The 25,820-nt window shown below is 54.7% G+C and overlaps 2 protein-coding genes across 13 annotated transcripts; both read left to right on the top strand.

Annotated features, from left to right (window-relative positions):
* Positions 1-1,246: 1,246 nt before the first annotated feature.
* On the top strand, positions 1,247-12,903 carry LOC125097327 (translation initiation factor IF-2-like). Its single transcript, XM_047724900.1, is given in 5 exon segments — positions 1,247-1,323; positions 3,087-3,212; positions 11,527-11,596; positions 11,598-11,740; positions 11,742-12,903. Coding segments are annotated over 5 exon segments (1,290 nt in total). The 3' UTR covers positions 12,616-12,903.
* ADAMTSL4 (ADAMTS like 4) lies at positions 5,199-23,152 on the top strand. 12 transcript variants are annotated; one of them, XM_047728666.1, is made up of 20 exons: positions 5,199-5,337; positions 5,731-5,856; positions 11,273-11,475; positions 14,587-14,691; positions 14,875-14,950; positions 15,222-15,577; positions 15,799-16,480; positions 16,727-16,829; positions 17,577-17,713; positions 18,075-18,279; positions 18,519-18,691; positions 18,842-18,953; positions 19,057-19,242; positions 19,431-19,560; positions 20,130-20,334; positions 20,713-20,889; positions 21,179-21,385; positions 21,497-21,676; positions 21,976-22,120; positions 22,266-23,152. In XM_047728666.1, the coding sequence occupies exons 4-20, from the start codon at positions 14,672-14,674 to the stop codon at positions 22,400-22,402; spliced, it is 3,231 nt and encodes a 1,076-aa protein (XP_047584622.1). In that variant the 5' UTR covers positions 5,199-5,337; positions 5,731-5,856; positions 11,273-11,475; positions 14,587-14,671; the 3' UTR covers positions 22,403-23,152. The 12 variants fall into 12 exon arrangements, with proteins under 12 accessions (XP_047584622.1, XP_047584631.1, XP_047584630.1 ...); XM_047728675.1 differs by lacking the exons at positions 5,199-5,337; positions 5,731-5,856 and having other exon boundaries at positions 11,282-11,475; positions 21,963-22,120; positions 22,698-23,152; XM_047728674.1 differs by lacking the exons at positions 5,199-5,337; positions 5,731-5,856 and having other exon boundaries at positions 11,283-11,475; positions 21,963-22,120; positions 22,266-22,405.
* The last annotated feature ends 2,668 nt before the right edge of the window (positions 23,153-25,820 follow it).

Here is a 25,820-nt window from a genome sequence, read left to right as displayed (position 1 = left end):
TGTGGAAGACAGTAAAAGGCCAAATAACGCACCCCCAACCAGTCACACAGGACGCCTGGCTTCTAGGTATCTGCCTTTACAGCTTCCCCAGGCGGACAGCCTACAGAGAAGGCACATCGGAATCCTTTCCTTTTTCCTGCTATAAATAAAGCTTTCCCACCCCTCTGCCTGACCTTCAGTCTCTTTGAGAACAAGTGACCATGGCTGACTGACTCCCTTGATGTAGCAAGCTCTGAATAAATAGCCTTTGCTCTTCTTATCTGGTTGGTGTTCGTCTATTTCTGCAAGACCCAGGAATGGCAGCTCAGGGAGCAAGGCTCAGACCATCCTCCGTCAGTACACTTGGTTTGCCTGGGGTGGAGCTCGAGCCCTCAGACAACAGAGCTGCTGGCTGGTCCACTGGAAACGCTGATCAGACCTTTGGACTCCACTGAGCCAGAGCTGGAGAAGCCAAATTGACTCAGATTAAATCTCCCAGGCATAAAATCACAAAAGAGTTTTTGTTAGATGCTGATTGGGAAGGAGGGGCCCCAGAGATCTGGGAAAAGAGTAGGACATCTGGGAATAGAGAAATGAGGGAGAGGCCGGAATTTTGCCTAGAACAGGAGCCAGAGATTGCCTGGGGCTGTTTTGGTGGGATGGAGAAGGGAGTCCAGATTCTTTTTTTTTTTTTTTTTTTGGGTGAGGGGGAGTCCAGATTCTTATCTAACCTCCACTGAGATCCTTTATTCAGTCCACAGACATTTATTGAGTGCCTAGGTTGTGCCAGGCGCCATTCTGCAGTGCTGGAGATGGGAGTTCACATCCTAGTAGGGGAAGACAGTAAATGGCTAAAGAAGTAAAATAACTTCAGTGTGGTAAGTGCCCTGAGGACTGTGGGATGGGATGGTACTGTGGAAGGGACACGCCATGAGAAGGGGTGGCTGGGGAGGGCCTCCCGGAGCCACAACCTGGGGGCTGACCCAGAGGGAACCAGGGGTTCTGCCATCAGGGGAAACAGTTTTCCAGGCAGAGGGAGCTGCTGAAGCAAAGACCCTGATGGGAGACCTGGCTCTGACATGTTCAATAAGGAACAGAAAAAAGGTCACTGTGGCCAGAGCTGCGTGGATAGAAGGTGAGAATGGTGGGATGAGACCAGGAGGGACGTTCAGGGACACTGGGAGTCAACGGCCTTCCAAGCCATTCTAAGAGTTGAGATTTTATTTTGGTCTCAATATAATAGGAAGTTACTGAAGGAAGGCACAAAATGGCTGTTTTGCTAAAGCTCTTCTGTCAAGGCCTTCAAAGCTCGCCTCCGATGAAATCTTGTGAAGATCCCGGCAGGTGAGGGATGTGTGAATGTGGGCAGACAGCGTTAAGGAGAGAAAATAGGGGTCAGACCCAGTTGCTGCAAGTCACAGCCAGAACCCCTTGCTGAGCAGGACAAAAGTGGTCATGGAGTAAACCCCTGAAATTATACACTAATTCTGTGTGTGTGCATGCCTTATTTTAGGGAGTAACCCAGAGGAGTCTGCCACCAAAAAAGGCCAGAAAAGGAGAATATTGACCTGTATGCCTGTATACACACGTGCCCCCTCAGTAAGGACCTGTGCACGATGCCCTGTGGAGGAGAGTGGGGGGCAGGGCAGGACGGGAAACTTTTCACTGAGTACCATGTGCTTTACCTATTTTTAAAAGTCCACTTCAGTGTAAAGGACCAAAGCTGGAGAGGAATGGATGGGTGGGGAAGAAGGTGCCAAAGTCTTGGTGTGGCCCGGGAAGGGCAGAGACACATACGGGCTGATCCTAACTTGACTCTCCCACCCCCGGCCTGTGCATATATGCCTCACGCCTAGAGCAGTCTCACCCTGAGTCCTCAGAGGGCTCGGCTGCCCAGTGAGCACCACCTGCACTGTTCTGGGAGAGTGACAGAAACAGCTCTCCCAGAGATGACCTTTGGTCAGGTCACCGAAGCCACTGTCCTCTGCCCATGCCCCAGGCTCCTCAGAACCCCACACCTTCAAAGAGAGAATTCTGGACCTCCTGAGCACCCTGCTGAGTCCCCCAGGAGCTCTTGGCTCAGATCCAAGCACACTTCAACTCCCAACGACTTGGTTGGTCATTTTGCTTTGAGTAAAAGTTCCCCGGTTCTGCCTGGGTTCGTGCCCAGCCCTAGCCAGGCGAATGGAAGCTGAGATGGGGCTGTTTTTTTCGAATTCTCTCCAACATCTCGGTTTGGATAGGCTTTGCCTGCCCACAAATAGGTCTGGCTGGGCCTTCAGGACCCAGCTGTTCTCAGGCTTCAGCCAGGGGTAGGAACCAGCCACCCTCGGGTATTCTGATCCCTGGTAATCTGGGGCCACGAGTCAGGGAGTGGAGTCAGCCGCTGATGAAAGGTCCCTGGCAGGATGCAGAGCAGGCTAGGGCCTCCTGGTTCACACTTGAGGAGGGTACGAGGGTGGCTATGTGCAGGTCAGTTAAACCCCAGAGTTCCTGCCCTGCTGCGGAACAATTGAGACCTTTCCACACCCTCCTGAGGCCTCTGGACCACATGGGGAACCGGCACAGCCACTTCCACTCGCAAAGCCAAAGAGAATGTTCCTGCCCCTTCTTCTAACTCTAGAATAAGTACATAATAACATCAACCAGTATTTTGTGGGGAGTCACTCTGGCGGGGCCTGATTCAGTGGAAGACTCCATGTGTATCACCTCCCTAAAAATCCCGCAGAACCTTTAGGTGGCGGCACAGGGAGGTCCCCTTGGCCCATAGCCAACCAGGGAGCTGCGATGTGAACCCAGGCAGCCTGGGCACACCGTGCGGGGAGCTGGTCGCAAATGAAAACAAAGTGATCTGCAGAAGGACGCTACAACCTCGCACCAAATGGTATCCAGTCCTCAGCCCGGTAGCCAGAGAACAAAAGCACAGGTCCTTGACAGTTCCACACACTGAGCTCAGAGCTTGCAGTGTGGGGTGCCTACCAGCCTGGAGTCAGGGCCCCTCAGGTTCCCTACCTGCCCTGTGTTCCGTGACCTTGTGGCCCAGGGCAGCTCACAACCTCCTGGGCCCGCCCTTCTCTGAAATAAGGGGACAGCCTGTACTTCTCCAGCCTTCCAGGCTCCCAAAGGCTGCTCATCACTTTGGATGATGGTGTCCATCAGTCCGTCCTGCAAGGGTGCTCGGAGCTGGAAATCCTGGCTGACCCTCCAAACCTCTTCCCTACCCTGGGCACAGGGTAGGTGTGTGGGAGGTGCCCGGCTGGGAGGTGGGAGACTGGAGGGAGGCCTGGCTGCTTGGCTTAGTGCTTGGGGTCTCCTGCTTCATTTCTCTCATCTGATACATGGACTATCTACCAGCACGCCCTCACTTTATGAGGTTTGGGCGATGAATCTGAAAACCCTGTGGAGACTGTGAGGCCCAGGACGAGTTCACAAATTTGGGGGTGTGGTGTGTCTCTTAGCCTCTCCCTGCTGGCATTTCCCAGCCTCTGAGGCGGGACAGAATGCAGGGAGAGGACAGAGGCCGAAGTGGGCATCACCAATACTCCATCCCCTGCCTCTGGCCAGTGGCCTCCAGTGGCAGGGACCCTTCCCGCGGGTGGAAGAAAGCAAGACATCAGGTGTGAGAGCCTTCCAGGGGCCAGATTGAGGCACAGACACCGAAGAGGGCTGAGGAGGAGCTCAGATGTTTTCCTCCTGACACCGGCCCTGGAGCTCACTCCTCAAGTCTTCGAAGGAAGAGTCTCAGGGCCCAGATAAGGCAACTCAGTCGTCAAACACAGTCATCGCTTGGGCACTAGGTACCCGAGACAGGAGAAAAGCAAGCTGCAAACTGCTCAAGGCAGAAGGCCTGCTGCCCATGTTAGGACCACAGGGGCACGGAGCCCACTGGCCATGAGGACAGGGAGCGAGCGGCCCAGGGAGGCCAGAGTGGGAAGGCCTTGGAGCCTGGCTGAAGTCCGCACTGACCAGACGGCCGCTGAGCAGAGACCAGGAAGGGCAGTGGTCACCTGAGAGCCCTGGAAATCCCCTGGGGACAGTGGCACCTCCGACTCCAGGTGCACCGGTGCATCTGTGGGTGGGGGAACCCTGGGGCCACCAGAGCTGAGTTGCCTCCCGCCCACAGAAAGCCTCCACCCTCCTGGCTCTGCCTTTCTGTCCTCAACGTGTTCAGCCTCCCCTCCTGTTCTGCGACACCTGCTGCCCTCATGCACCCTTTTCTCCCCCCAGAGTGCTTCCACCACTGGAAGAAGTAACTGGAGAAGCCAGTTATTGACGCAGTGCGCTTGCGGTCTGCGGGGAGCCGCAGGGACTAGCAGAGCCGGGTGCAGCTGGAGGGAGAGAAGTCAGGCCAGACCAGCACGGGCTCCCTGAGAGAGGTGCCCGTGGAGCTGACCTTGAAGAAGGTCGGGTGTGAGGAAGGGGAAGGCGAGAAGGCATTCTGTGGAGGCTGTGATCACAGTGTCAGGCTTCTGCATTGATCATCCGTGTAGGAGGCCAGGGGAACTTCATTAGGTGATGGCCATGGAAAGAACGAGAACGCATAACTATGTGAAGGCCAGAAAGTCAGTCTCTGGGCTCAGAGCCCTGGATTTCATATCTGTGAAATGACCTGAGGTCTAACTCTGGGTTTGCCAGGAATTGCCACAAGTGCTTCGCCTGTAAAATGAAGGACTGGGCAAAATGTCTCTAATGTTCCACACTATTCTAGAGCAAGGAGAGAAAGGACTCAGGTGACTCTAGGCTTCCGAAGAACAGTCCCAACAACAGGAGGTGAGAAATCAGGAGAGGAATCAGGTTTGAGGAGAAGACTTCAGTTTTAAGTAAACAGGCTGGACCCCACCATGACCCTGCCTTCCACTGGGTTCTTGATCATGGGCACAGGCTGACTGGGTCTGTCCCACTGCGTCCCCTCCTCCAGGAGCGTGACCCCGCTGGCAGGAAGGTCAGAGCAAGGAAGAGGAACTGGCCTTTGCTCTGGGAGATTTGTCAGCTTCTCCCTTGGTGAATAAACACCTCTGTCGTCACCCACATGGTCTTTCTGGAAGAGGAGTTGATGCTGCAGAGTGCTTGAAGGCTGGGGTGGGATCCCCTAAAGGGATAGTTGAGTTTCCATCATCCCAGGGTAAGGGAAGCTTGAGCAATAAATTGTTGGGAAGTAAATTGAAATGTGGTTCCTTCATGCAAGGGTTCCTGCACCCATGTGAGTACCTCGTTCACAGGCAAACCTCCGGTGAGTGGTTCAGATGGGGTCGTCATGCTTGGGCGTGAACACAACCCCTCGGGAACAGGATTCGCCAGGTTGGGGACTCGGTTCCTGTGATTTAATAATCCCCGCAGTCGGCTGTCAGTAGCACCTAGGTGAGAGGCTCCCTGGCCTGGAGACAGCTGCCTCGGCCAGGGGTTGGGGCCAGGAGAGGGATGGATGGAGATGGTACTGGGAGACAAGGAGTTGGCTCAGAGAGAATGAGTGGGGGCTTGGGGATGGGGTGGATGTTCCAAGCGTAGAGGGGAGGGGGGGCAGAGGGCACTCCAGGCAGGGAAGGAGACACATAGGCCCTGGCTGAGGGGCTCAGCCTGTTTGGCGGGGTGTGAAGCTGGAGAGGCAGGCTGCGGTCACAGGGCAAAGCTCTGAATGCCAAGCTCAGAGCCAGACTAGATCCTGAAGCTGCCAAGAGCAGGGAAGGCTGTGAGCAGAAAGGGGAGACCATCTCCAGCACCAGGCGCAGACGTGGCCCTTATTTGTCCACTCAGGGCCCTTGAAGTCCCCAAATGAGCCGTGGCCTGTGGTCAGAGGGCAAGCCCGCACTACCTCCTGCCTCGACTCGCCTTGCCTTCACATCATGCCCAGACACTTCTATTTCTGACTTCAAGGCCTTGGTATGTATGAAATTCTTGCCTCTCCTTTGGCAGCCCTGGCCGCCTCTCTGGCCACAGTTTTGAGTTTGTACCCTTATTCTTACCCTTTTATGTCTGCCTTTCTTGGGCCTTCAACACAATCTGTCAAGATTAATTTGACACCAAACTGGCTTTCTCTAGGAAGAGGAAAGGCAGGGAAACTTCTAGGCATGAGAGCAAAATTCATGTCATGTGGGAAGAATTACCGTGACCCCTTCCTTAAGGCAGTTAGAGTCTTCTGTGTCCAGTGACAACCCATTGGAGAAAGAAGCCATTTCGTGAGGCGCAGGTAAGTAGGAATATGGATTCTGGCCCATAGAATCTGGTGCTCTGCTGGCCCTTCCCTGTTTTGTTCTGTAACTGCGAATGAGACACCTTCCTCAGACCAAGAATAGGACCCCCATCACTTCCAGAACCTGCTTTCTCTGTTTACCTCTGCTCTGCTTGGAAAATTCTTAATTTACTTCTGGAATTAGGTATGGGGTGGGACATTTGGTCCGGTTATCACATGGACCTTTATTCTCTTGTAGGAGCCTCTCTGGGCTGGGAAGATAGGTTTCTGTCACCTTCCTTACTGGGGACAGCATGCACTATTTCCTGCTTTTAATTCACATCTGTAGTTGATCTTGGAATTGGTTACAGTACTCTGTGTGGCCAGGACACTAAGTGCACTTCCAGACTCAAGAACGAAACAATAGGTTGCTCTGTTTTCTCAGAACGCTTGGAGTCCTGAAGCCTGGTCCCCACCACCACTAGGCAGTGCCTGCCCTTCTTTCTGTGACCCAGTCCTTCTGCCCAGAGCATCTCTGCCCTGGGTTCAGCTTCCGCTGAACCCAAGCCAGCCCACAGCATCTCACACTCTGGTCCAGAAGCCCCAAGGCAACAAGGAGCCTGCCAAGTGGGGAAGACGTCACAGAGCTCGGTCCTGGTGGTAGCTCTGCAGCCAGAGGTCTTAGTAAGGAAGACAACTTCTGCCCAGACAGCAACATCACTTTTTTCCCCAGCCCCTGGCACAGAGGCTGCCCCCACCCCCTGCCCTCCCGCCATCTCAGCCTGCTGTGAGAACACACGAATATGTCACTTTATCTCTGGCAAGTCCTTGCTGAGTCATGCTGGACTATGGGACTCCCCTGAGCAGAGAACTCGGGGCCTCTAGACAGAACAGCTTGTAAGTCTTCACACAGGGCAGAGTCGATCTGTATGGTACGTCAGCTGGAAAACAATTTGAACAGCATCGTTAACTATAACACTGACCACCTTTTGTACAGGACTCTGAGCTCACACACACATGCTATCATCTTTATTTTGGTTTTTATAATAACCTACGAAGTAGAGAAGCTGGGCACTGTTGTTAGTCCATTTTTAGAGATGCCAAAGCTGAAGCCGAGCATGCCTGAGGCCACACAGGTCTCCAAATGGCAAAAAAAGGAACTGGAGTCTGGATTGGTGCCGGTTCTCCAGCATTTCGTCTCTTCAGGACCCGGTGCCAAGTATCACCAATTCACAGTGGCAGCAACAGCTCAGACCACTGTGGGCTCCCCAGGGCCTGGTAGCTGCAAAGGCATGTGGATACTTTTGAATGTTCTCTAAGATCCTAATGACAAGGCTGAGTGGGAGCTTGCATCAGAGGGACAGGTGCTGGCCAGTCCTTCCCATCCCTGGAGACAGATACCATTTTATTAAACCTGTTAAATTGGTTGTGTGGAGACTCTCACAGAGGATATGGCCTGAGAAATCTTCCAACTTAGCAGACAATGAATATCCACAAACATCTCAGAGGACTGATCCAGAAGCCCTAGCTTTATGGCCATGTCTCAAACACATATGAAAGAAGATATGCATATGAGCCCAAACCACTTAACACAGTTGTCAAAGTACCGACAATATTATAAACCTAATGGCTGCCAAGTTCTGTCCAATCAATTCACTCGATTCCACTGACATTTGCTGAGTGTGTCCGGTCTGTAGAATGCCGAAGAACAGACAGACACGTGCTCAGGGAGGTACTGAGGAAAAGTCTGTCACCGAGGACCCAGGACCTACCTGAGGGGCACTATTAGATTGAAATATGGAACTCAAATTGAGAAGAATTCTGACTTTGGGAGTTTCTGACCACATTTAATGTCTCCAGAGCAGTGACTAGGAAACCAGAGCGTCCCATTGTGTCTTGGTCCTCACTTAGCAAACAGCTCACATTCTGTTTCTGCGTCATTTTATGACCCTAGAGCCCCTGGAGCCATGCTAGGACAAGACAGCTATCAGAGCTAGAATGTGGCCAGAGCTAAGGACGATGCTCCCTATTTCTCATTCATGGGCTCATCCCATAAGCTTTTATTAAATGCCTGCTATGCTCAGGGTGAGGTGCCCAGTGGTCCCACCCACCGGGTTCCTTGCAGGGAAAAGGTCACAATCGGCTGTTTTAATAACCTGTGGGAAGTGAGCTAAATGGGCCAGGGCAAAGCCTAATGGTCAGAAGAATGGCCTCAGTGAAAGAAAACAGCGTGAACCAATGTGACAGGACACTGGGAATCAACAGCTGGAGACCAGCCTGGTGTGTAGCGATGGGAAAAGAGCAGCTCTTCTGGAACAAAGGAGTTGAGCAAATCATGATTCCGAGAGGCAGAAAAGCCAACACCAGGTTTTCTGAAAATGGTTGCTGTGACCACAAACCAAAAGACAGATGAATTCATATGGGTTCCTGGGCCCCACCTGTACACAGCAACATTATCTGGAATAAGGACAATGTCTCACAGGAAACATTAGTTAAAAATTTTACTTAATTCAAAACACAACTCCCTTAATCTACTACTAGAAAAAAAAATGATTAAGCCAACTCAGCTAAATTTCTCAAAAATCTGTACATACATACATATACAGAAAATAGCTTCGACCTGTGAGATTTGGGGCAGAGTACTGCATTTCTCTTTGTGTTGTTCTTTGCAGAACTGTTAAGATGAGCACCGTGCACAGAGTAAGTGCTGTACACATACATGTTAGCTCTATTATCATTAAACTGCTGTGTTAAGTTCAAAGTCAGACGAATACTCAGCCTGTCCCCTTCTTTTTCTTTTATCTGTCCTATCTCTACAGATGCTTTTGGGTGAACATCTAATTCTCACACAATCTTTGAAAAACACTTCTTTTTATCCTCGAGGCAGTTCCACAGATTTAATCTGGTACTTCACAAGTTGCTGAGCCATAGGAAATTCTTTCCTTGGTACAATATTTTCAGACCACTGAGTCACAGGAGGTGACAGCTGTAGTAAATCTTGTGGGCTCTTCAGTCCACAGCCACTTCTTAATGGAAAGGACTATTTCTGACCTTCAGTTCATGGCAGTTGCAAATGTCAAAGGCAGATCTTTTCCCTCTTCTCCCAGGCTCCCTCCTGTTCTGCAGTTTGCCTCCTCCTAGATAAATGAATGCTGATGGGATGTCATTCCCTGGGCGCTGAAAGATCCCCGACCTAAAATATCTTCCTCTGGCCCTGTGGCCTGGGTGTTTCGTCACCTGCACTGTGCTCTAAGGTCTGAGCAAAGGGGCTTCCCCTCCAAACCCAGGACTATAAATATGTCTCTGGGTTAGGACTGTATCACCAACAGTCCCTAGATAAACTAGCCCTCCTGGGAGGGCAGCATTAACCCATTATCTCCCCAAGCCCTTTAGGAACACATGACCATTGCAAAAGATGTTTTAAGGAGAGGCACAAATTCGAGGCTTGTAGACAAATCTGATCAATAGTCATGTTTTGTGGAGTGTACTTACTGTCCTAAGAAAATTTTTTAGTGACTTTTAGATATTTTCAAACCAGGGTATAACTTCTCCTGAAAAAACAAAAACAAAATACAGAAGCTCTAGAAACATGGTCTTGAATCCCCAGAAAATTACAGCAGTCTCTAGTGTCCCCACTCAGCTTATCTACCTACCTCAGAGGCCTCTGAGCTGCCGTGAAAAGTTGGGAGAGCCGGCCTGGGCACCTGGGACTCATTTGTTCTGTAACATTCCAATTCAAATATTTATTTTAACCCTACAAATACAGGGGGGAAAAAAAGCACAAATACAAAGTATGAAAAAATAGAGATGATACAAAGTAGCCTAAATAGTCCTTGTCTGGAAAGAATGTAAGGATTTATTGAGAAAACAAAATATGCATGCTGAGTTTCAAATAAGGAAACAATTCTTAGATTTTAAAAGCACATTGTATTTTCCCTTTCCTCATCTTTTCCAGATAACATTTATTTTTGTTGAGTTCAAGTGTTTAGTTCCCCATGGCTAGCTGTCTCCAACTAGACCCAGCTCCTTGAGGCCATATACTGTCTTCTGTGTCCTCAGCACCAAGTGCAAAAAGGTGCTTTAGAATCCTTAGGTGTGGGCGCCTGGGACCCTATGATTTTGTGGGATGTAAGAGGTTGTTTCTGGAACTTCTATTTTTATGTTTTTCTTCTTTTTTTTTTTAAGATTTTTTTTTTTTTTGACAGAGATCACAAGTAGGCAGAGAGGCAGGCAGAGAGAGAGAGAGAGAAGAGAGAGAGAAGGAAGCAGGCTCCCTGCTGAGCAGAGAGCCAGATTCGGGGCTCGATCCCACAACCCTGGGATCATGACCTGAGCCGAAGGCAGAGGCTTTAACCCACTGAGCCACCCCGGCGTCCCCCCCCCCCTTTTTTTTTAAAGATTTTATTTTATTTTTTTTAAACAGAGAGAGATAGCGAGAGAGGGAACACAAGCAGGGGGAGTGGGAGAGGGAGAAGCAGGCTTCCCACCAAGCAGGGAACCAGATGTGGGACTGGATCCGAAGATCCCCCCCCATCCATCACGACCTGAGTGGAAGGCAGATGCTTAACCACTGAGCCATCCAGACGCCCCCATGTTTTTGTTTTTCAAGAGAAGCTATGAAATACCTGGTTTTAAAATATTGAAAAGTCAATGTAAAAACAAAAGTTTGAAAATACTGAGCACCTGGGTGGTGCAGTCCACTAAGCCTTAGTATCTTGGTTTTTGCTCAGATCAGGATCTCAAGGTCCTGATATCCAACCCAGAGTCCTGGTTCTGCATTCAGCACAGACTGCTTGAGTATTTTTCTCCCTCTCCTTCCGGCCCTCCCATTAGTTCTGTCTGTCCGCCTGTCTCTCTCTCTCTCTCTCTCTCTGAAATAAATGAATAAATCTAAAAGAAAGAGAAGAAAATACTGAGTAGACCCAACAATGCACGACTGTGGTTTACGAGTAGATGGCAATTAAAAATTTTAAATAGTAGTAACCATTTCTTCTCTATGTCAGCCATTTTGTATAAATTATTGTTTTATTAACATAACTAATAACATAGATAATGCTCCTGAGTGAAAATTCAAACAGTATATAGGCGTATGGACTAAAAAGCAAAAGCCTATTTTTTCCTCCGCAGGTGTTGCCACCCATTCCGGGTTTGGGGTGCATTCCTCCAGCTACGGATGGACAGACATATCTGCAACCTTGTCATAGTTATCAGATTAGTCCCATTTTACAGATGAGGAAAATGCAGCACAGAAAGGTGGAAGTCTTCATCTAAGATCACAGAGCTGCTCCTGGAGGGAGCCAAGATTCTAATCCAGATCCTCTGACTCACAGGTCAGCGCATTCTTTCTGCTACGCCCCATGTGTAAAATTTTGTGGATAAAGAAACCGAGGCTCATGGAGGTCTCCGAGCTGTCACACCACACAGCTTGCATCCCAGTCCCGGAGAGGCAGTGGGTAACCGGGCTCTCAGGGAGGCGAGCGCGAGGACACCCGCTGGCCCGGGGTCCCATGGCTCATCCCGCTGCAGCGCGCAGCTCCTCCCTGCGCGGGGCTCGCCCACGCGGATCGGAGCCCCTTGCGCAGCCCGCGGCGACCCGCTCGGGAAGCCGGGGTCCCGGAGTCCAGAGCCCCGGCCGGGTCCGGCGCACAGGCCCAGCGACGGCTGCCTCAGCAGTGGGTAGGGACCGCCGCGGCTCCGCCCGAGCCGTGGTCCGGCGCCCGGCACGCGGGGGTGGTCGATGCTCTCAGCCCTGGGGTGGGTGGCCCAGACGAGCAGGGGGTGGGGGGCCGCCGAGGGACTCGGGCTGGGCGCGTGGCGGGCGGGGCGCTGGTGGGCGGGGGCGGGCGTGGGGGCGGAGCCGCGGCCAGAGGAGGCAGTGTCCCGAGCCCAGCTCAGGGGCCGGAGTGGCCGCCGCGGAGCCAGGCTGCCTCCAGGGAGCGCCCGGGCACAGAAGGGTTAACGGGCCACCGGGGCCCGCGCAGAGCAGGTACAGACCCCGCCGGGACCCCCGGCCCCGGCCGCCCTCTCTCCCGGGTCCCGTTAGAGCCCCCGCCGCGCGCGCCCGCGCAGCCCCAGCTCCCCGCGTCCCGCGTCCCGCGGTCGTGCCCCAGCCGCGACCCCGGCCCCAGCTCTATAGCCTCGGAAGATCTTCCAGTTCCTGGGGTCGAATTCCTGGGGAGGGGGTTTCGGATCCTCTGGAACTCTGGCCCCATCACCCGGGCGGAGAATCAGCCAAAATTCCTACTAAGTCACGGAGTAAAGTTGGAAAACATACCCAGGACCTCCCCGCACGCGCCGGCGCCTCCTTTGAGGATGTGTGCCCCTGTCATCCCCGTAAATCCAGAGGCTGGGGTCAGGGACGCTGGGAGGGTTGCGCAGGGGTTCCCTTGATCTGGCAGAGCCTGATGACTGGAAAGGAAGGACACCTGTTTGGATCGTCCTCCAAGACCCATGAATGGAGGGCACAGTGAGGACCAAGGAGTTCTGACCCAGGGCAGGGACTCTCCAGCCAGCCCTGAAACACGCTGTCCCACCCTCTCCCCTGCAGCAGCAGCCCATTTTCCAGAAGTGGGTCCCTCTGGGGTTGAAGGGGTTAGCCCTGCCCAGGTCTGTCCTCCTTGATCCTCACTGGCTGGTGTGGAGGTGTGGCCAGGAGGGGCCCAGGTTTGTCCAGACCAGCCTGCCACGGGGATGACCACTTTTGACCTCTCCTTTCCTCACCCTGGGCAGTGAGACACACCAGATGAGGAACATAAAAAGGGGTGAGGAGCACAAATGTGTGTCTGTTTCTGCAGTGGAGGGGGTGTCGGTCCCCTGCCCAGCTGTGCAGGGGGTGGGGTAGGACTTTTCCAGAGAGGGAGCCAGGCCTGGCCAGGGCTCCAGGAGTTCACGTCACCCCCACCCCCCACCCCTCACTTCTCCAGGGAACTGCCAAAGCCAAACCCAGCTCAGGACAGGATTATGTGTACTGGGGTAGACCCGTAGAGAGAGAGACAGCAAGATAGAGATGGAGGGGGGTTGCTGAGGGGGGGCAGAGAGAAGCAGAGCCTGAGAGAGAGTGGAGAGGGTACCCAGCAGTAGAGAAGGGGCAGACAGTGACCATCAGCTCCATCTCTCCTCTTTGACCTCAAGCAACAGGGCCAGGGAGAGAGCTGAAGGCTTGGGTGGACCGTTGGCCCTTCTCTGGAGCCCCTACGCCCCCATCAGGGTGGAGTTGCTGACCTCAGTGGCTAGCCCAGCCAGGGGAAGGAGCAGCCATCAGCAACCCCTTCCCAACCCAAAACAGCTGAGGTGACCCTGGGCATTCAGGCTCAGCCTCTGCAAAACCCCCCTCAAACTTCCAGGTCTTGGGGTCTCAGGGAGGGGAGTGGGACTGAGAGTGTTGCTACCCCCAAGTACATTCCTGCCCTTCCCTCTGTCATTTTCCTGCCCCTAAGCTGGCCCACCTCGGCATTAGCTCCTTGGATTCCTCTCCCGGGTGCCTTTCAGATCCAACAGAAACATTTTTTTTTTTTCCTGGAAAGCAGAACTAAGAGCGGGTTGAGGAGTTGGGGTGGGAAGGGCTCCTGCTGAGCAGCAAGGGGCTGGAGAGGACTGGGGAAGCTGTGGCTTTGAGACCAGGCTAGGGCTCCAAGCTCCACTTCCCTGATGATGAAAACTAGACTTCAGGATGGACTTCCTGGCTCCTCAGGATGATAGGACTATGACTGGGGAGCAAGGGCTGCATTTCTCCTTCCCAGGTTCCCCCAGCCCATCATCACCGGGCCTGAAATAAGCCCTCACTGAACCAGTGCTGAGGGACGCTGGTCCCTAGAGGGAGGTTAAATAAAATGGGAAAATCACCTGGTTTTCTAAGAGATTAAAGCATCAGCCCATTTAGTTTATCTCTTGGCTAAAAAGTGTTCGAGGCCTGCAGAGATGTGCCATGGAGTTCCAGAGGGAGCCTAGTTAAAATAAAACAGAAGAAAAGGCTGGGAGGCAAGTAAGAACAGGAAACCTCAAGGGACTTCTTCTTAGCTGCTTAGAGTGGGTATCTGCAGTCCTCACCCATGCCTCCCTCAACTGTCCAGGACCTCTGGAAGGGCAGGAGGCAAACGAGATAAAAAATCATCTTAAGGAAGACACGTGTGCATGTGTGGCTTCATCCGGTCGGTAAACAGTCACTAGTTGAGAGGAGGGAGGAACTGAGAAGTTCCTGCAGGCTGAAGGGAGGGGACTGTGCCACAGTTGGGAGGCTGAGGTCAGACCGCCACCCTCTAGCCTTAGTGGACAGGAAAGGATAGCATTCCTTCCCCCTGTCACCCTTAGGGTCATAAAGGGGTGGGCCAGTCTTCCTCCACCCCTCCATCCTCATTGGGATATGTCCTTCTGAGGAGCCATCCCTGCCAACCCCTGGCTTTCTGGAGCTTGGAGAGGTAACCACCAGGCTTCTGTCCCCACAGAGCGCACCCCCTCCATACCCAGATGCCTAAGTAGTGTGTTTACTTCCGGTCTCCTCTCCTAGGCTGGGGCATCGAGGGAGGAGCGATGGAGAAGTGGGCGGGCAGGTAAGTGTGAGGCTGCCAGTAGAGAGGCCGCTCTGTCCCTGCAAGTGAGGGAAAGGCCATTACTGGGCTGGGGCGGGGGGCAAGTGATAAGAAGCATCTGCTTTCTGAGAAGCTGGCATTAGGATGTGGGGAGCCGGCTGAGGGGGAGGGGGCGTCATAATACCTTCTCTGGCTGGTTTGCAGGCCTCAGTTGTGTCTGATGCTGCTTCTGTCCCTTCCTGAGCTCGGCCTGGATCAGGAGGTGCGCCAGGGACCAGAGGTTGTGATCCTGTCATCCTCCTTAGCACCCACCCCACTTCTTCAGGCCGGGCGTCCCGTTTTCTGCAGCTTCTGATAAAACATGGCGCCTTTCACATTTGCCTTCTCCCCGACCACTAACTCCTTGCCAAACAATATCAAGTCTCACCTCTGCTATTGACTGTGACCTTGGACCAGTAACAACTGCCCCCACCCTCGGGTCCGGGACTAGATACCCTGTACAGTTCCCTCGAAAATCCTTCTAATTTTGTCTGACCTTTTTGTCCACATAGGTGTTGTCTGGACACTCTCTTCAGACACCCCCAGAGGAGGGTCAGGGCCCTGAGGGTGTCTGGGGTCCTTGGGAGCAGTGGGCCTCTTGCTCCCAGCCCTGTGGAGTTGGGGTGCAGCGCAGGAGCCGGACATGTCAGCTCCCTACAGCTCGACTCCACCAGGGCCTGCCCTTCCCACCCCGGCCCCCAAGACATCCAGAAGCCCTGCTCCCCCGGGGTCAGAGCCCCAGACCTCAGACTTCCCGAGAAACCCTCCCTCTGTACAGGCCACAGCCTCGGGGAAGAGGTGGCCCACATCGAGGTCCTGCTTCCCAACTAGGGAGAGCAGAAACCCGGGAGATAACAGGAGCTCGGAGGTGAGGGGTGGGGCTTCGAGGGGGAGGGCGGAGCCTTATGTGAGGGTGGGGCTTCAGGGGAGGGCGGGGCCTTGTTTGAGGGGCGGGGCTTAGCGAATGAAGGAAAGGGAGCAAAGGATGCGTGGCTTAGGGAGGCTTATCTTCGGTGCTAGGAAGTAGGCTGGGGAGGCAGGGCTGGAGTCGGCCAGAACTCTGACCCCCTGTCTGCTATACATTCTCAGGTCCCGGGTTCGAGACCCCATCAAGCCAGGAATGTTTGGTTACGGGAGAGTGCCCTTTGCTTTGCCACTGCATCGTAACCGCAGGCACCCCAGGAGACTGCCCGGAATTGAGACCTCCCAGACCTCAGATCTTCCATCCCTGACTCCAAGAACAGAGCCATTCTCCACAAACCACACAGTTCAAACTCAGCTCCCTCCTACAGAACTTTCTGCCCGCCCCCCACACCCCCCAGCAGAACTCCCAAGCCCTGAAACTAATCAGACAGAAGTGCCCTCTAGAACCAGGCCTGTCCCCACGCAGCCCCACCCCAGAGTCCAGGCCTCTGGCACAGAGCCTGCCTCGTCCATCCCCTACCCAGGAGAAAGTAACTCCTTCCATGTGTCCCCTCAGCCAAGAATGCCAGATTCTCAGGGTTTGGCCAGTCTCCAGGTGGCTGAGAGATACCCTAATCCTTTCCTTTCTGTCCTTCGGGGCAGAGGCCACCAGAGCCAGGAGCACTGGAAACCTGGGGGGAATCTCCATGGGTCCCTCATGGAGCCTGCCCCCCACTATCCAGATGGCTGGTTGCCTCTGCTGAATGATGGCCCCCACTCCGGTTCGCTCTGGAGCCTCTTTGCTCCCAATAGCCCTGTGCCAAGGTGTTCTGGGGAGAGTGAGCAGCTGAGAGCCTGCAGCCAAGCGGTGAGTTCTTCTTTGGACCATCCCCTCTCCAGACTTGCACTTCTGCTTCCCTGGCCCTAAGTCTGGGTCCTCAGCTTGTCAGATCTGGACCTGAGGGTGAAGGGCCTTGGCATCTGACCTCCTCAGGGTAGGGGCCTTGGAGCTCTTCCACAGACCTGACCTCCCCCCCACACCCCCAAATCCAGCCCTGACCCATACCCCCATTTTCCTCCCCAGCTTTGACTCCTCTGTATCCCCCCACCTCAGCCCTGCCCCCCTGAGCAGCCAGACCCCCGGGCCCTGCAGTGTGCAGCCTTTGACTCCCAGGAGTTCATGGGCCAGCTCTACCAGTGGGAGCCCTTTACCGAAGGTGAGGTTTCCAGCCCCCCCACCCCCCACCCCGGGAAGATGAGCTGGCTTCAGACTGGGGGGATGATGGGGAGAGGGAGACACCAGCCCCTCTATTTCTCTTCTGTAGGCCCTTGCATTTCTCCTCTGTGTAATATTTTCTTTCTTATTTCTCAGGGTTGGGGTGAAGAGACAGCACAGGCCAGGAAAGGGGAGTGGGTTTCTGACAAGGCCCAGCTGTCATATGGTGAGGGATAACCCCGCAGAGGGATCAGGCTGGGAGAGGGAGTATACAGAAGTGCCCTTTGGCTGCCTTCCTCTGGGAAGAAGTCCATCCCAGGAGGTGGACCTGACAGGAGGAGGGCATGGTCAGAGAGATCCTGTCCGGTGATGACATCAGAGTGGGGGTGTACTGTGGGCTAATGCTAATGCTAATGCTAGACCACTTGCTCCCAAGTTACTGTCCGCTTAATTTTCGGCCTGTGTCAACCCAATGCCAAGAAACCCCTTCATGAGCTCACGTAATCATAGGTTTCGGGTATCTGTTCTCTCTCAGAGCTCACAACCCCTTTGCTGATCTCAGTGACCTCAACTGACCTGACTCAGTTTTTGTATGACCCTCAAAGCAACCCTTCAGAATACAGAATTGTTTTTTTTCCTCCATCCATGGCAACGTAGGCGAGCTCAGGATGTCCTATAGCCAAGATGGGACCTTTGTCAGCCTCCCACCCGGGACCCCAGCTAACCACTCTCCCACCCTGTTTCTTAGTTCAGGGCTCCCAACGCTGTGAACTGAACTGCCGTCCCCGTGGCTTCCGTTTCTATGTCCGTCACACGGAAAAGGTCCAGGATGGGACCCTGTGTCAGCCTGGAGCACTAGATATCTGCGTGGCGGGACGCTGTCTGGTGAGAGAGGATGGAGTGTGTGTGTGTATGTATGCACACACGCATGCACACACGTGGGCATGTGCACAGTCTCCTCAGTCATCATCACAGAAACAAAACCCCAGGCTGACATTGCAAAAAGGAAAGTTCTCACCTACCCAGCTGGAGGTGAGAGCAGAGCCAGAAGTGAATTGCAAGAAGGAACCCCTCAGGCGCGTGCACGCTTCCCTGAGGCTGGCTGGGGATGATGGGCTGGCACAGGAACACCTTCTCCCTCACAGTGTAAAGATCGAGATGCAGGGTGAGCTGGAGGGTCCCGAGAGGACCAGGCGGGGTGCGGCGGGGTCTAGCTTCAGGTAGCCCCTGCTTCACTCTCCCCCAGAGCCCCGGCTGTGATGGGATCCTCGGCTCTGGCAGGCGTCCAGATGGCTGTGGGGTCTGTGGAGGGGATGATTCCACCTGCCACCTCGTCTCAGGGAACCTCACAGACCGGGGGGGCCCTCTGGGCTATCAGAAGATCCTGTCAATTCCTGTCGGAGCCACGCAGCTCCAGATTGCCCAGCTCCGGCCCAGCTCCAACTATCTCGGTGAGCTCTCCAGATTCTCTGAGTCTTGGGTCCCTGTTCCACTCCTGGTCTCTTGGTTCATCCCTCCACAACCCCATTGAGCACAGGAAATGGGCCAAGCAGAAAGAAGTCAGGGGCTCCTTCCCTTGCGGAGGTGGGAGGAATCTGAGAGAGTGCGGGGTATCGGGCTCTGTGTGGCTAAGTGGGGTGTAAGAGGAGGACATTATGACTGACCCCGTGCCCTGATCTCCAATCTTCAGCCCTTCGAGGCCCTGGGGGCCAGTCCATCATCAATGGAAATTGGGCCGTGGATCCCCCTGGGTCCTACACAGCCAGTGGAACTGTCTTCCTGTACAACCGGCCTTCCCGGGAGGAGGGCAAGGGGGAGAGTCTGTCAGCCAAAGGCCCCACGACCCAGCCTGTGGATGTCTATGTGAGCTTGGGGCCTGGGGAAGCTGGACTGCTGGAGAGGGGGGCCTTTCCCTCTGGGGGCAAAGCTGTGGGGCACAAGATGGCGGAGAAGACTAGCAGTATGCCCCCCAGCCTCCTCCCCCAGACAATTCATTATCTTCTCTCTCCCCAGGTGATCTTTCAGGAGGAGAACCCAGGCATTTTTTATCAGTATATTATCTCTTCAGTTCTTCCAGACCTTGGGAGCACCACCCCAGAGCCCCACTTCCCCCAACTCCAACCAGGTGAGACTCTGCTCCCCAGACCTAGGAGGTGGGGAGGGGCTGCCAGGGGAGCTTCAAGGCAGTGGGGGGTATTTGATTTGCCTACTCAACTGTCCCTGCACAGAGATTTTGAGGGTGGAGCCCCCACCTGCTTCGATGCCCCGCCCTGCCCGGACCCCAGGCACCCTCCAGCGTCAGGTGCGGATCCCCCAGATGCATGCTCCACCCCATCCCAGGACACCCCTGGGGTCTCCAGCTGGATACTGGAAGCGAGTGGGACACTCGGAGTGCTCAGCATCCTGCGGAAAAGGTGAGACTTCATGCACCAGCCTGTATTCCTGGCACCCTTAGCTCACATCCCTGACTTGGCACTCCTGATCCCACACCCTGGACTGTGGTCCTTGCCTTGACTCTGTAACAAGTCAGATCCCAGCATCTGGGACCCCACTGAGCTCTGAGCCATCCTGCCTCCTGTGGCTTCCCTTTCATCCCCTTCAGGTGTTTGGCGCCCCGTCTTCCTCTGTGTTTCTCGTGAGTCAGGGGAGGAGCTGGATGAACACAGCTGTGCCATGGGCGTCAGGCCCCCAGCCCCCCTGGAGCCCTGCCATGGTCCTCCATGCCCCCCATAGTGAGTACGGCCCACAGGGAGGGCTAGGGTCTTAGGACCACGAGAGCTGTCCCAGGCAGACACATCCACACTGCTGTAGGATCTCACCCTGGGCTCTGCACCCAGCTCATGGGATCAATGACAGTGTTTGATTAGAAAGGCTTACATTCCTGGGATGCCTGGGTGGCTCACTCAGTTGACTGTCTGCCTTCCGCTCAGATCATGATCTCAGGGTCCTGGGATGGAGCCCCGCATCTGACTCCCTGCTCAGCAGGGAACCTGCTTCTCCCTCTGCCTCTGCCTGCCCCTTCCTCTCCTTATGCGCACACACTCTTTTTCTCTCAAATAAATAAATAAAATCTTTTAAAAGAGAGAGAGAAAGGCTCACATTCCCTAGACAGGAAGAAAACCCTGGCAGCCTGAGCCCCACAAGGGACCTCAGACTCAAAGTGATGAAGATTCCCCCTCCCCTCTGCGGGTCCCCCCAGCCAAAGTCTGTCATCCCTTCCCCACTACTCGTGGCAGCTGCACCCTTCTCTGTTTCCCTGCTCTGTGTCTCTGCCTCTTCCGCGTCTGCCGTGCGCGCGCAGCTGGGAGGCGGGCGAGTGGACGTCCTGCAGCCGCTCCTGTGGCTCCGGCACCCAGCACCGCCAGCTGCGCTGCCGCCAGGAGTTCGGGGACGGCGGCTCCTCGGTGCCTCCCGAGCGCTGTGGACACCTCCCTCGGCCCAATGCCACCCAGCCCTGTCAGCTGCGCCTCTGTGGCCACTGGGAGGTTCGCTCCCCCTGGAGCCAGGTGAGTGGGACCTGGCAGGGAGGCTGCTAGGTGAGGAAGGAGCCTAGGTGAACGGGCACCCGTGGGTAGGCACAGTGGTCTCTCCAGTCCTTTTTAATTAGGAGACACTTTTTTTTTTTTTAAACTAACAAGACCTCTTGAGAAACCCCCATCAATAAACCCAAATAAGACCCTGGACAGAGGTTGGGGGCCCAGAGCCCCCAGCCTGCCCCTCAGCCCATAAAGCCATGGAACCGCTCAGTAAGGGGTCAGAGGCAGGTCCTGGTTCAGAGGCCGTGAAGCTAGGGGCCCAGGGAGCGGGGGCGGGGGGGGGGGTTGCCGGGGATGTCAGGGGGGTGGGGAAGTCTGGGAATCTTTCAGAGGCTCTCCTCCCCTCAGTGCTCAGTGCGGTGCGGGCGGGGCCAGAGGAGCCGGCAGGTCCGCTGTGTGGGGAGCAACGGTGATGAAGTGAGCGAGAGGGAGTGTGCGTCGGGCCCCCCGCGGCCCCCCAGCAGAGAGGCCTGTGACATGGGGCCCTGTACCACAGCCTGGTTCCACAGCGACTGGAGCTCCAAGGTGGGCCCTGCACCCCTCGTCCGAGTCGTGCGTCCCTGGTGCCCCTAACCTAAGATGTTTCCAACACGTTTCTGTATGTATATACTCAGCAAGCCCTGTAATGGGCTAGATGCCACTGGTACTGGGAACTGTGATATGAGTGAGGAAGAACTCGCATTAGGGTCCTCAGCCTCCAGGACAGGTTCCGCTTAGCTGGCTGGTAGCTGGGGCCCTCCCTAACTCTGGGGATCCAGGATGCATCACCCACAGCCCCTCCTCCTCCCCCCCAAATCCATCACCTTCTCAATAGTGCTCAGCGGAGTGTGGGACAGGAATCCAACGACGATCTGTGGTCTGCCTTGGGAGTGGGGAGTCCCGTGGGGCGGGCCAGGAGGAAGCAGGAGCTGGGACCACTGAGCAGAGCTGTGCACTGGGAAGCCGTCCTCCGGACATGCGTGCCTGCAGCTTGGGACCCTGTGAGATGACGTGGTGCTGGTACACGGGGCCCTGGGCCGAGGTGAGCGAAAAGCCTGGGACAGGGCTGTCCATCAGTGGGAGTCCCTGTGGACTGACGGGAGTCACCCTGTTCTCCCTTCCTCTTGCACACCCTCCCCTTCCTCTGCATCAGTGCTCCTCAGAATGTGGCTCTGGCACACAGCGTAGAGACATCATCTGTGTATCCAAACTGGGTACAGAGTTCAACGTGACTTCTCCCAGCAACTGCTCCCACCTGCCTAGGCCCCCTGCCCTGCAGCCCTGTCAGGGGCAGGACTGCCAGGACCGATGGTTTTCTACGCCCTGGAGTCCGGTGAGTGCCAGCCCCCTTGTCCTACTAAGTGCAGACTTCCAGGGAAGGGGAGGCTCCTCTCATGGCATCCCCACTGTGTCCTAGGACAAGGCCAGCTGCAGTGGGTTTATCATTGTCCCATTTCCATGTAGACATGGAGGACAGGTGGGCCCCGTCCATGTGGGATTTCATAATGTTCCAGGAGAGGCCTCCCCCCCATCCCCCACATGCACACACTACTTTCAGAGAAGGAGGTGGCCTGGGGGTCAGGAGGAACCTGGGTCATAACAAAGGTCTGATTTGATAGCGGGTGTCCGCAGTGCTCTCGCTCCTGCCAGGGGGGTATTCAGACGAGGGAGGTCCAGTGTCTGACCGCCAACCAGACCCTCAGCATCCGATGCCCTCCTCACCTGCGGCCCTCCAGGAAACGACCCTGTAACAGCCAGCCCTGCAGCCAGCGCCCCGGTAAAGAGCCCTTCCCCTCCAAGTCCCCCAAACAGTGGAGTTAACTGAAGTATGGGAGGGATAAGAGAGGACCAGTGGGAGTGGGCACTGCACCTCCAGAGGAAGGGGTCTGGGTGATGTGCCCACTGGCCTCCTCTGTCCCCAGATGATCAATGCAAGGACAGCTCTCCACATTGCCCCCTGGTGGTACAGGCCCGTCTCTGCGTCTATCCCTACTACACAGCCACCTGTTGCCGCTCTTGTGCCCATGTCCTGGAGCGTTCTCCCCCAGAGCCTGCCTGAAATGGGTACAGGAGACCCTCTCCTCATGGTTTCCTCATGCCACCATCAGTCACCCACCCATCAGCCCACTCTGTACTCTCTGGCTCTCCGGCCTGCCCTAGTCTCATCAGGGATGTCCCCTAGGGTGGTTGAAGGTGGCAAAGACGACTGTCAAGATATGTGGCTGGGTGTGTGTGTGTGTGTGTGTGTGTGTGTGTGGTGTGATGTGATGGTCCGTGTGCACACATGCACCACATGTGTATTGGGGGCCTGCATGGATGGATGTGCTCATACACATATTATTTTTCAAAAAAAGAAGTGAAACAGACTGAAGAGGAGTGGAGAGTGGACGATGCCTGTTTCCCTGAGACTTTTCTAGGCTGAGAGGAAAGCAAGTTTGCAGCTTCTTAGTAATCCAAACTGCCTAGCACCTGGTCTCCCCATCAACCCGACTTTGTGCCCTAAACTTCAGTTCTCATGTTCAGACCTCACCTCTTCTAAAGCACCATTTACCATCTGATCCCTTCTCCCCACACTTAGTCTCTCCATCCCTACCGCTCAGAATCAGCTAGGGATGGGAGTCAGCCACTTCCAGTCCTGCCTTACCCCAGGAAGAGAGACTACCTCCCCAGAGCAGGGACCAGCTGGGCAGAGGATGGAAAAAAGAAAAAAATAGAACAAGACACCCTAGCCCCTGCTCCCACTCCCCACCTCCGAAAATGGTTCCCCCCCAGAACTAATTTATTTTTTATTAAAGATGATTATGACAAATGAGAAACAGGCTCTTTATTGTCCTGATGGGAACCCATCCACCTGGGCCCTAAACAAGCAGTGTGAGGTCAGAATGAGCGGTGGGAAGGGGGAATAGTACCTATAGCCCAGGCGGAGAGAGTCTGGGCCCAGATAGGGTGTTAAGTGAGCCTCAATCCTGGGAGAGGATCCTGGCCAACCGTAGGCCCTGCAGGTTGGCCATCGACCACTAGAGGTCGCCACTTCTCCCACTTTAGGTATGGAGTTGGGAGCTAGGTTCCAGCGCTGAGGAAAAAACTGCATGGCCTGTGGTGGGTTTCTCCATAGACTGAGTCTTTCTGTAAAGTCTCTTCGAATCCAGTAGCTCTGCTTTCAGTCTGGGGCTGAGCTGAATAGCAGTTGGCTTTGCAGGGGTCTTTTCTCCTGTTCTCTTTCTTTGGCCCTCCCTGCCTGCTTCACCCATCTTTTCTGCCCTCACCCATTTCCGCTTTAAGCTCTTGGTTTATTGCTTTTGCTAGGGTGGGGGAAAGAAGTCACTTCTGCCCCTCCCTGCTTCTCTCTGCGGAAAGTACGGGAGGAGGAGGAGCCTGGCCTGGTCTGGCTCTAGGGGACTTAGGGCGGGGTCGAGGGTGGAGCCAAGGCAGTACTGGATGTCCTGCCAGAGGCATTCTTCAGAGATGTATCATGCTAGTCTCCCTTCCTGCGGTCTTGTCATCAGTCAAGGTAAATAGCTTGCTAGAGGTGGTATGAGAGCGGGCAGCTTATTCCACAGTACGGACCTCTGCAATTCTGAGGTCTGAGTTCCAGGTCTCTGCTTCTGGAAGCCGGATTTCCTGGGGGTCCCTGTGTCTAGGAGAGGAAGGGGGGCAGTGCAACAGAATCAGATTCATCCCCATTGGAAGCATCCCTCCCCCAGCTCTGCATCTCTACAAGTCTGACCAAGTAAGGACATTAATAAAAGCCTGTGGAAACAGTTGAACTCAGTGACAACCATTTCCTTGAACACGCTAAGGCCCTGTGAAGGATACCAGAGTAGCCCAAAGATAGAAGATTTCTACTCTAGCAGCAGACTGGGGGGTCATGCTGTTGCCTGGGGACTTAGACTTTTCCTGGGTTGGAAGTGGCTGAGAAGGAAGACCTTGGGCAACATCTTGGGAGGAAAATGGGTGAGGAAGGAGGCCAAGGGAGTGGAGGGAGAGGAAAATGAAACTGACTCACCCTGGGGGAAGGAGTGAGGAAAAGGACAAGCGCAGTCTCGGTGTCTCTGTTCTGCCTTAAGAGGAGCTATTAGACCTATTCTGTCTCTGGGTGAACCTGTAAGGGGATCAGAGATGTGGGGGATCAGGGAAGTGGGATCTGCCCCAGCCCACTAGATACAGAGGGCAGAAGGCGGAGTCCCAAGACCGAGGGCGGGGGTGGCAGTGACTAGCTGGGGCCCTCCCAGCGATTCCTGGAAGCTGCAGCCTGGGTGGTGGCCCCAGCTCAGCTGACTTCTCTGAAGTTCCCCTCCCGCTTAGGGCCTCTTAGGGCTGTTGCTGGGCAGGTTTGGAGTTTGGCCTGAGTCTGAGAACCAATCACAAGTGGGGATCGCAGCCGCAGACCCTCTTAGGGCACCCCCCGCTTCAGCACCTCCTTGCTCTTTATGGCTGCCCCTGAGCTCCCTGACAGCCACCAGCCTCTGACTTCTCAGAATATGGGCTTTCGTTTGGGGGATTGCCCCCTCCCCTTTCACTTTAAAGCTAGGATTCAGTGCAGCCCCTAAGGGTTCTTTCCTCTGGTCCTGAAGTCAGTATGGGGTCAGTGTGGAAGCTTTCAGGAAGGGGACTCTGATCCAGAGCAACCCCTTTTCCTAGTCCCTTCTAGGGGAGTAGTGTGGCCAGACACCTCTCCTTTGACCTCTGAAACCCTCTAGAGGGACTTGGGAGAGAGGAAGCTGTGAGCCAAGGCCAGAGAGATGTGGTAGAGTGGCCCCGAGGTCTGGCATACTGAGGGGAATTTAGGGAAGGACGCAGAGGAAGTGGACCCCTGAGAATTGAGGTGGGGGTGGGGAGGTTATAGGAACAATCTTGGTATGCACGAGAGAGATCAAGCGTGCAGAAACTGGCCAGCGTCATTTCTGAGTGCTTGCTGGGGGAAGGGGATTGTGGTTCTGTATCAGTGTACTTGGGGGTGAACTTGTGAGGTCTCAGTTCAGCTGGGTCAGAATTCCTCTCCCCTCCCCCCTCCCAGCTTCCCCAGAGTAACTACCCATCCGATAAGCAGCAGCCTTCAAACTAAATTTATCTCCTAGACTTCCCCACCCCCCTGGGCCTCCCTGCAAGCAGGTGCTCACAGCTGGGTCTGTGGAGACCAGCACTCTTCACTGAACCAGCTTCAACCTTCCTGCTAACTAGGGGAGCGGCAGAGCGCAGGGCCTACGGGCTGCCCCAGGGCGTGAGTGGCCAGCCTTGAGGCTCCCTCTGTTAGGAGCCCTAGAGAGCAGAAATATGGAGGGTCTAGACAGTGGGACAGAGAGGGAGGGATAAGAGTGAGAACAACATGCAAGGAGAAGCTCCCCTCCAGATTCTCTCTGACCAGATCCTCTTTCATTTCTCACTCTCCCCTTCTGCCTGGTTTTACAGATAGAGACTTCATTTTATTTTTACTTATTATTTTAAAAGATTTTATTTATTTATTTGACAGACAGAGA

Source organism: Lutra lutra, chromosome 4 (assembly GCF_902655055.1).
Source record: "Lutra lutra chromosome 4, mLutLut1.2, whole genome shotgun sequence".
Lineage (NCBI taxonomy): Eukaryota > Metazoa > Chordata > Mammalia > Carnivora > Mustelidae > Lutra > Lutra lutra.
Note: the sequence above shows the minus strand (reverse complement) of the source record. Positions and strands in the feature narration are given on the sequence as shown.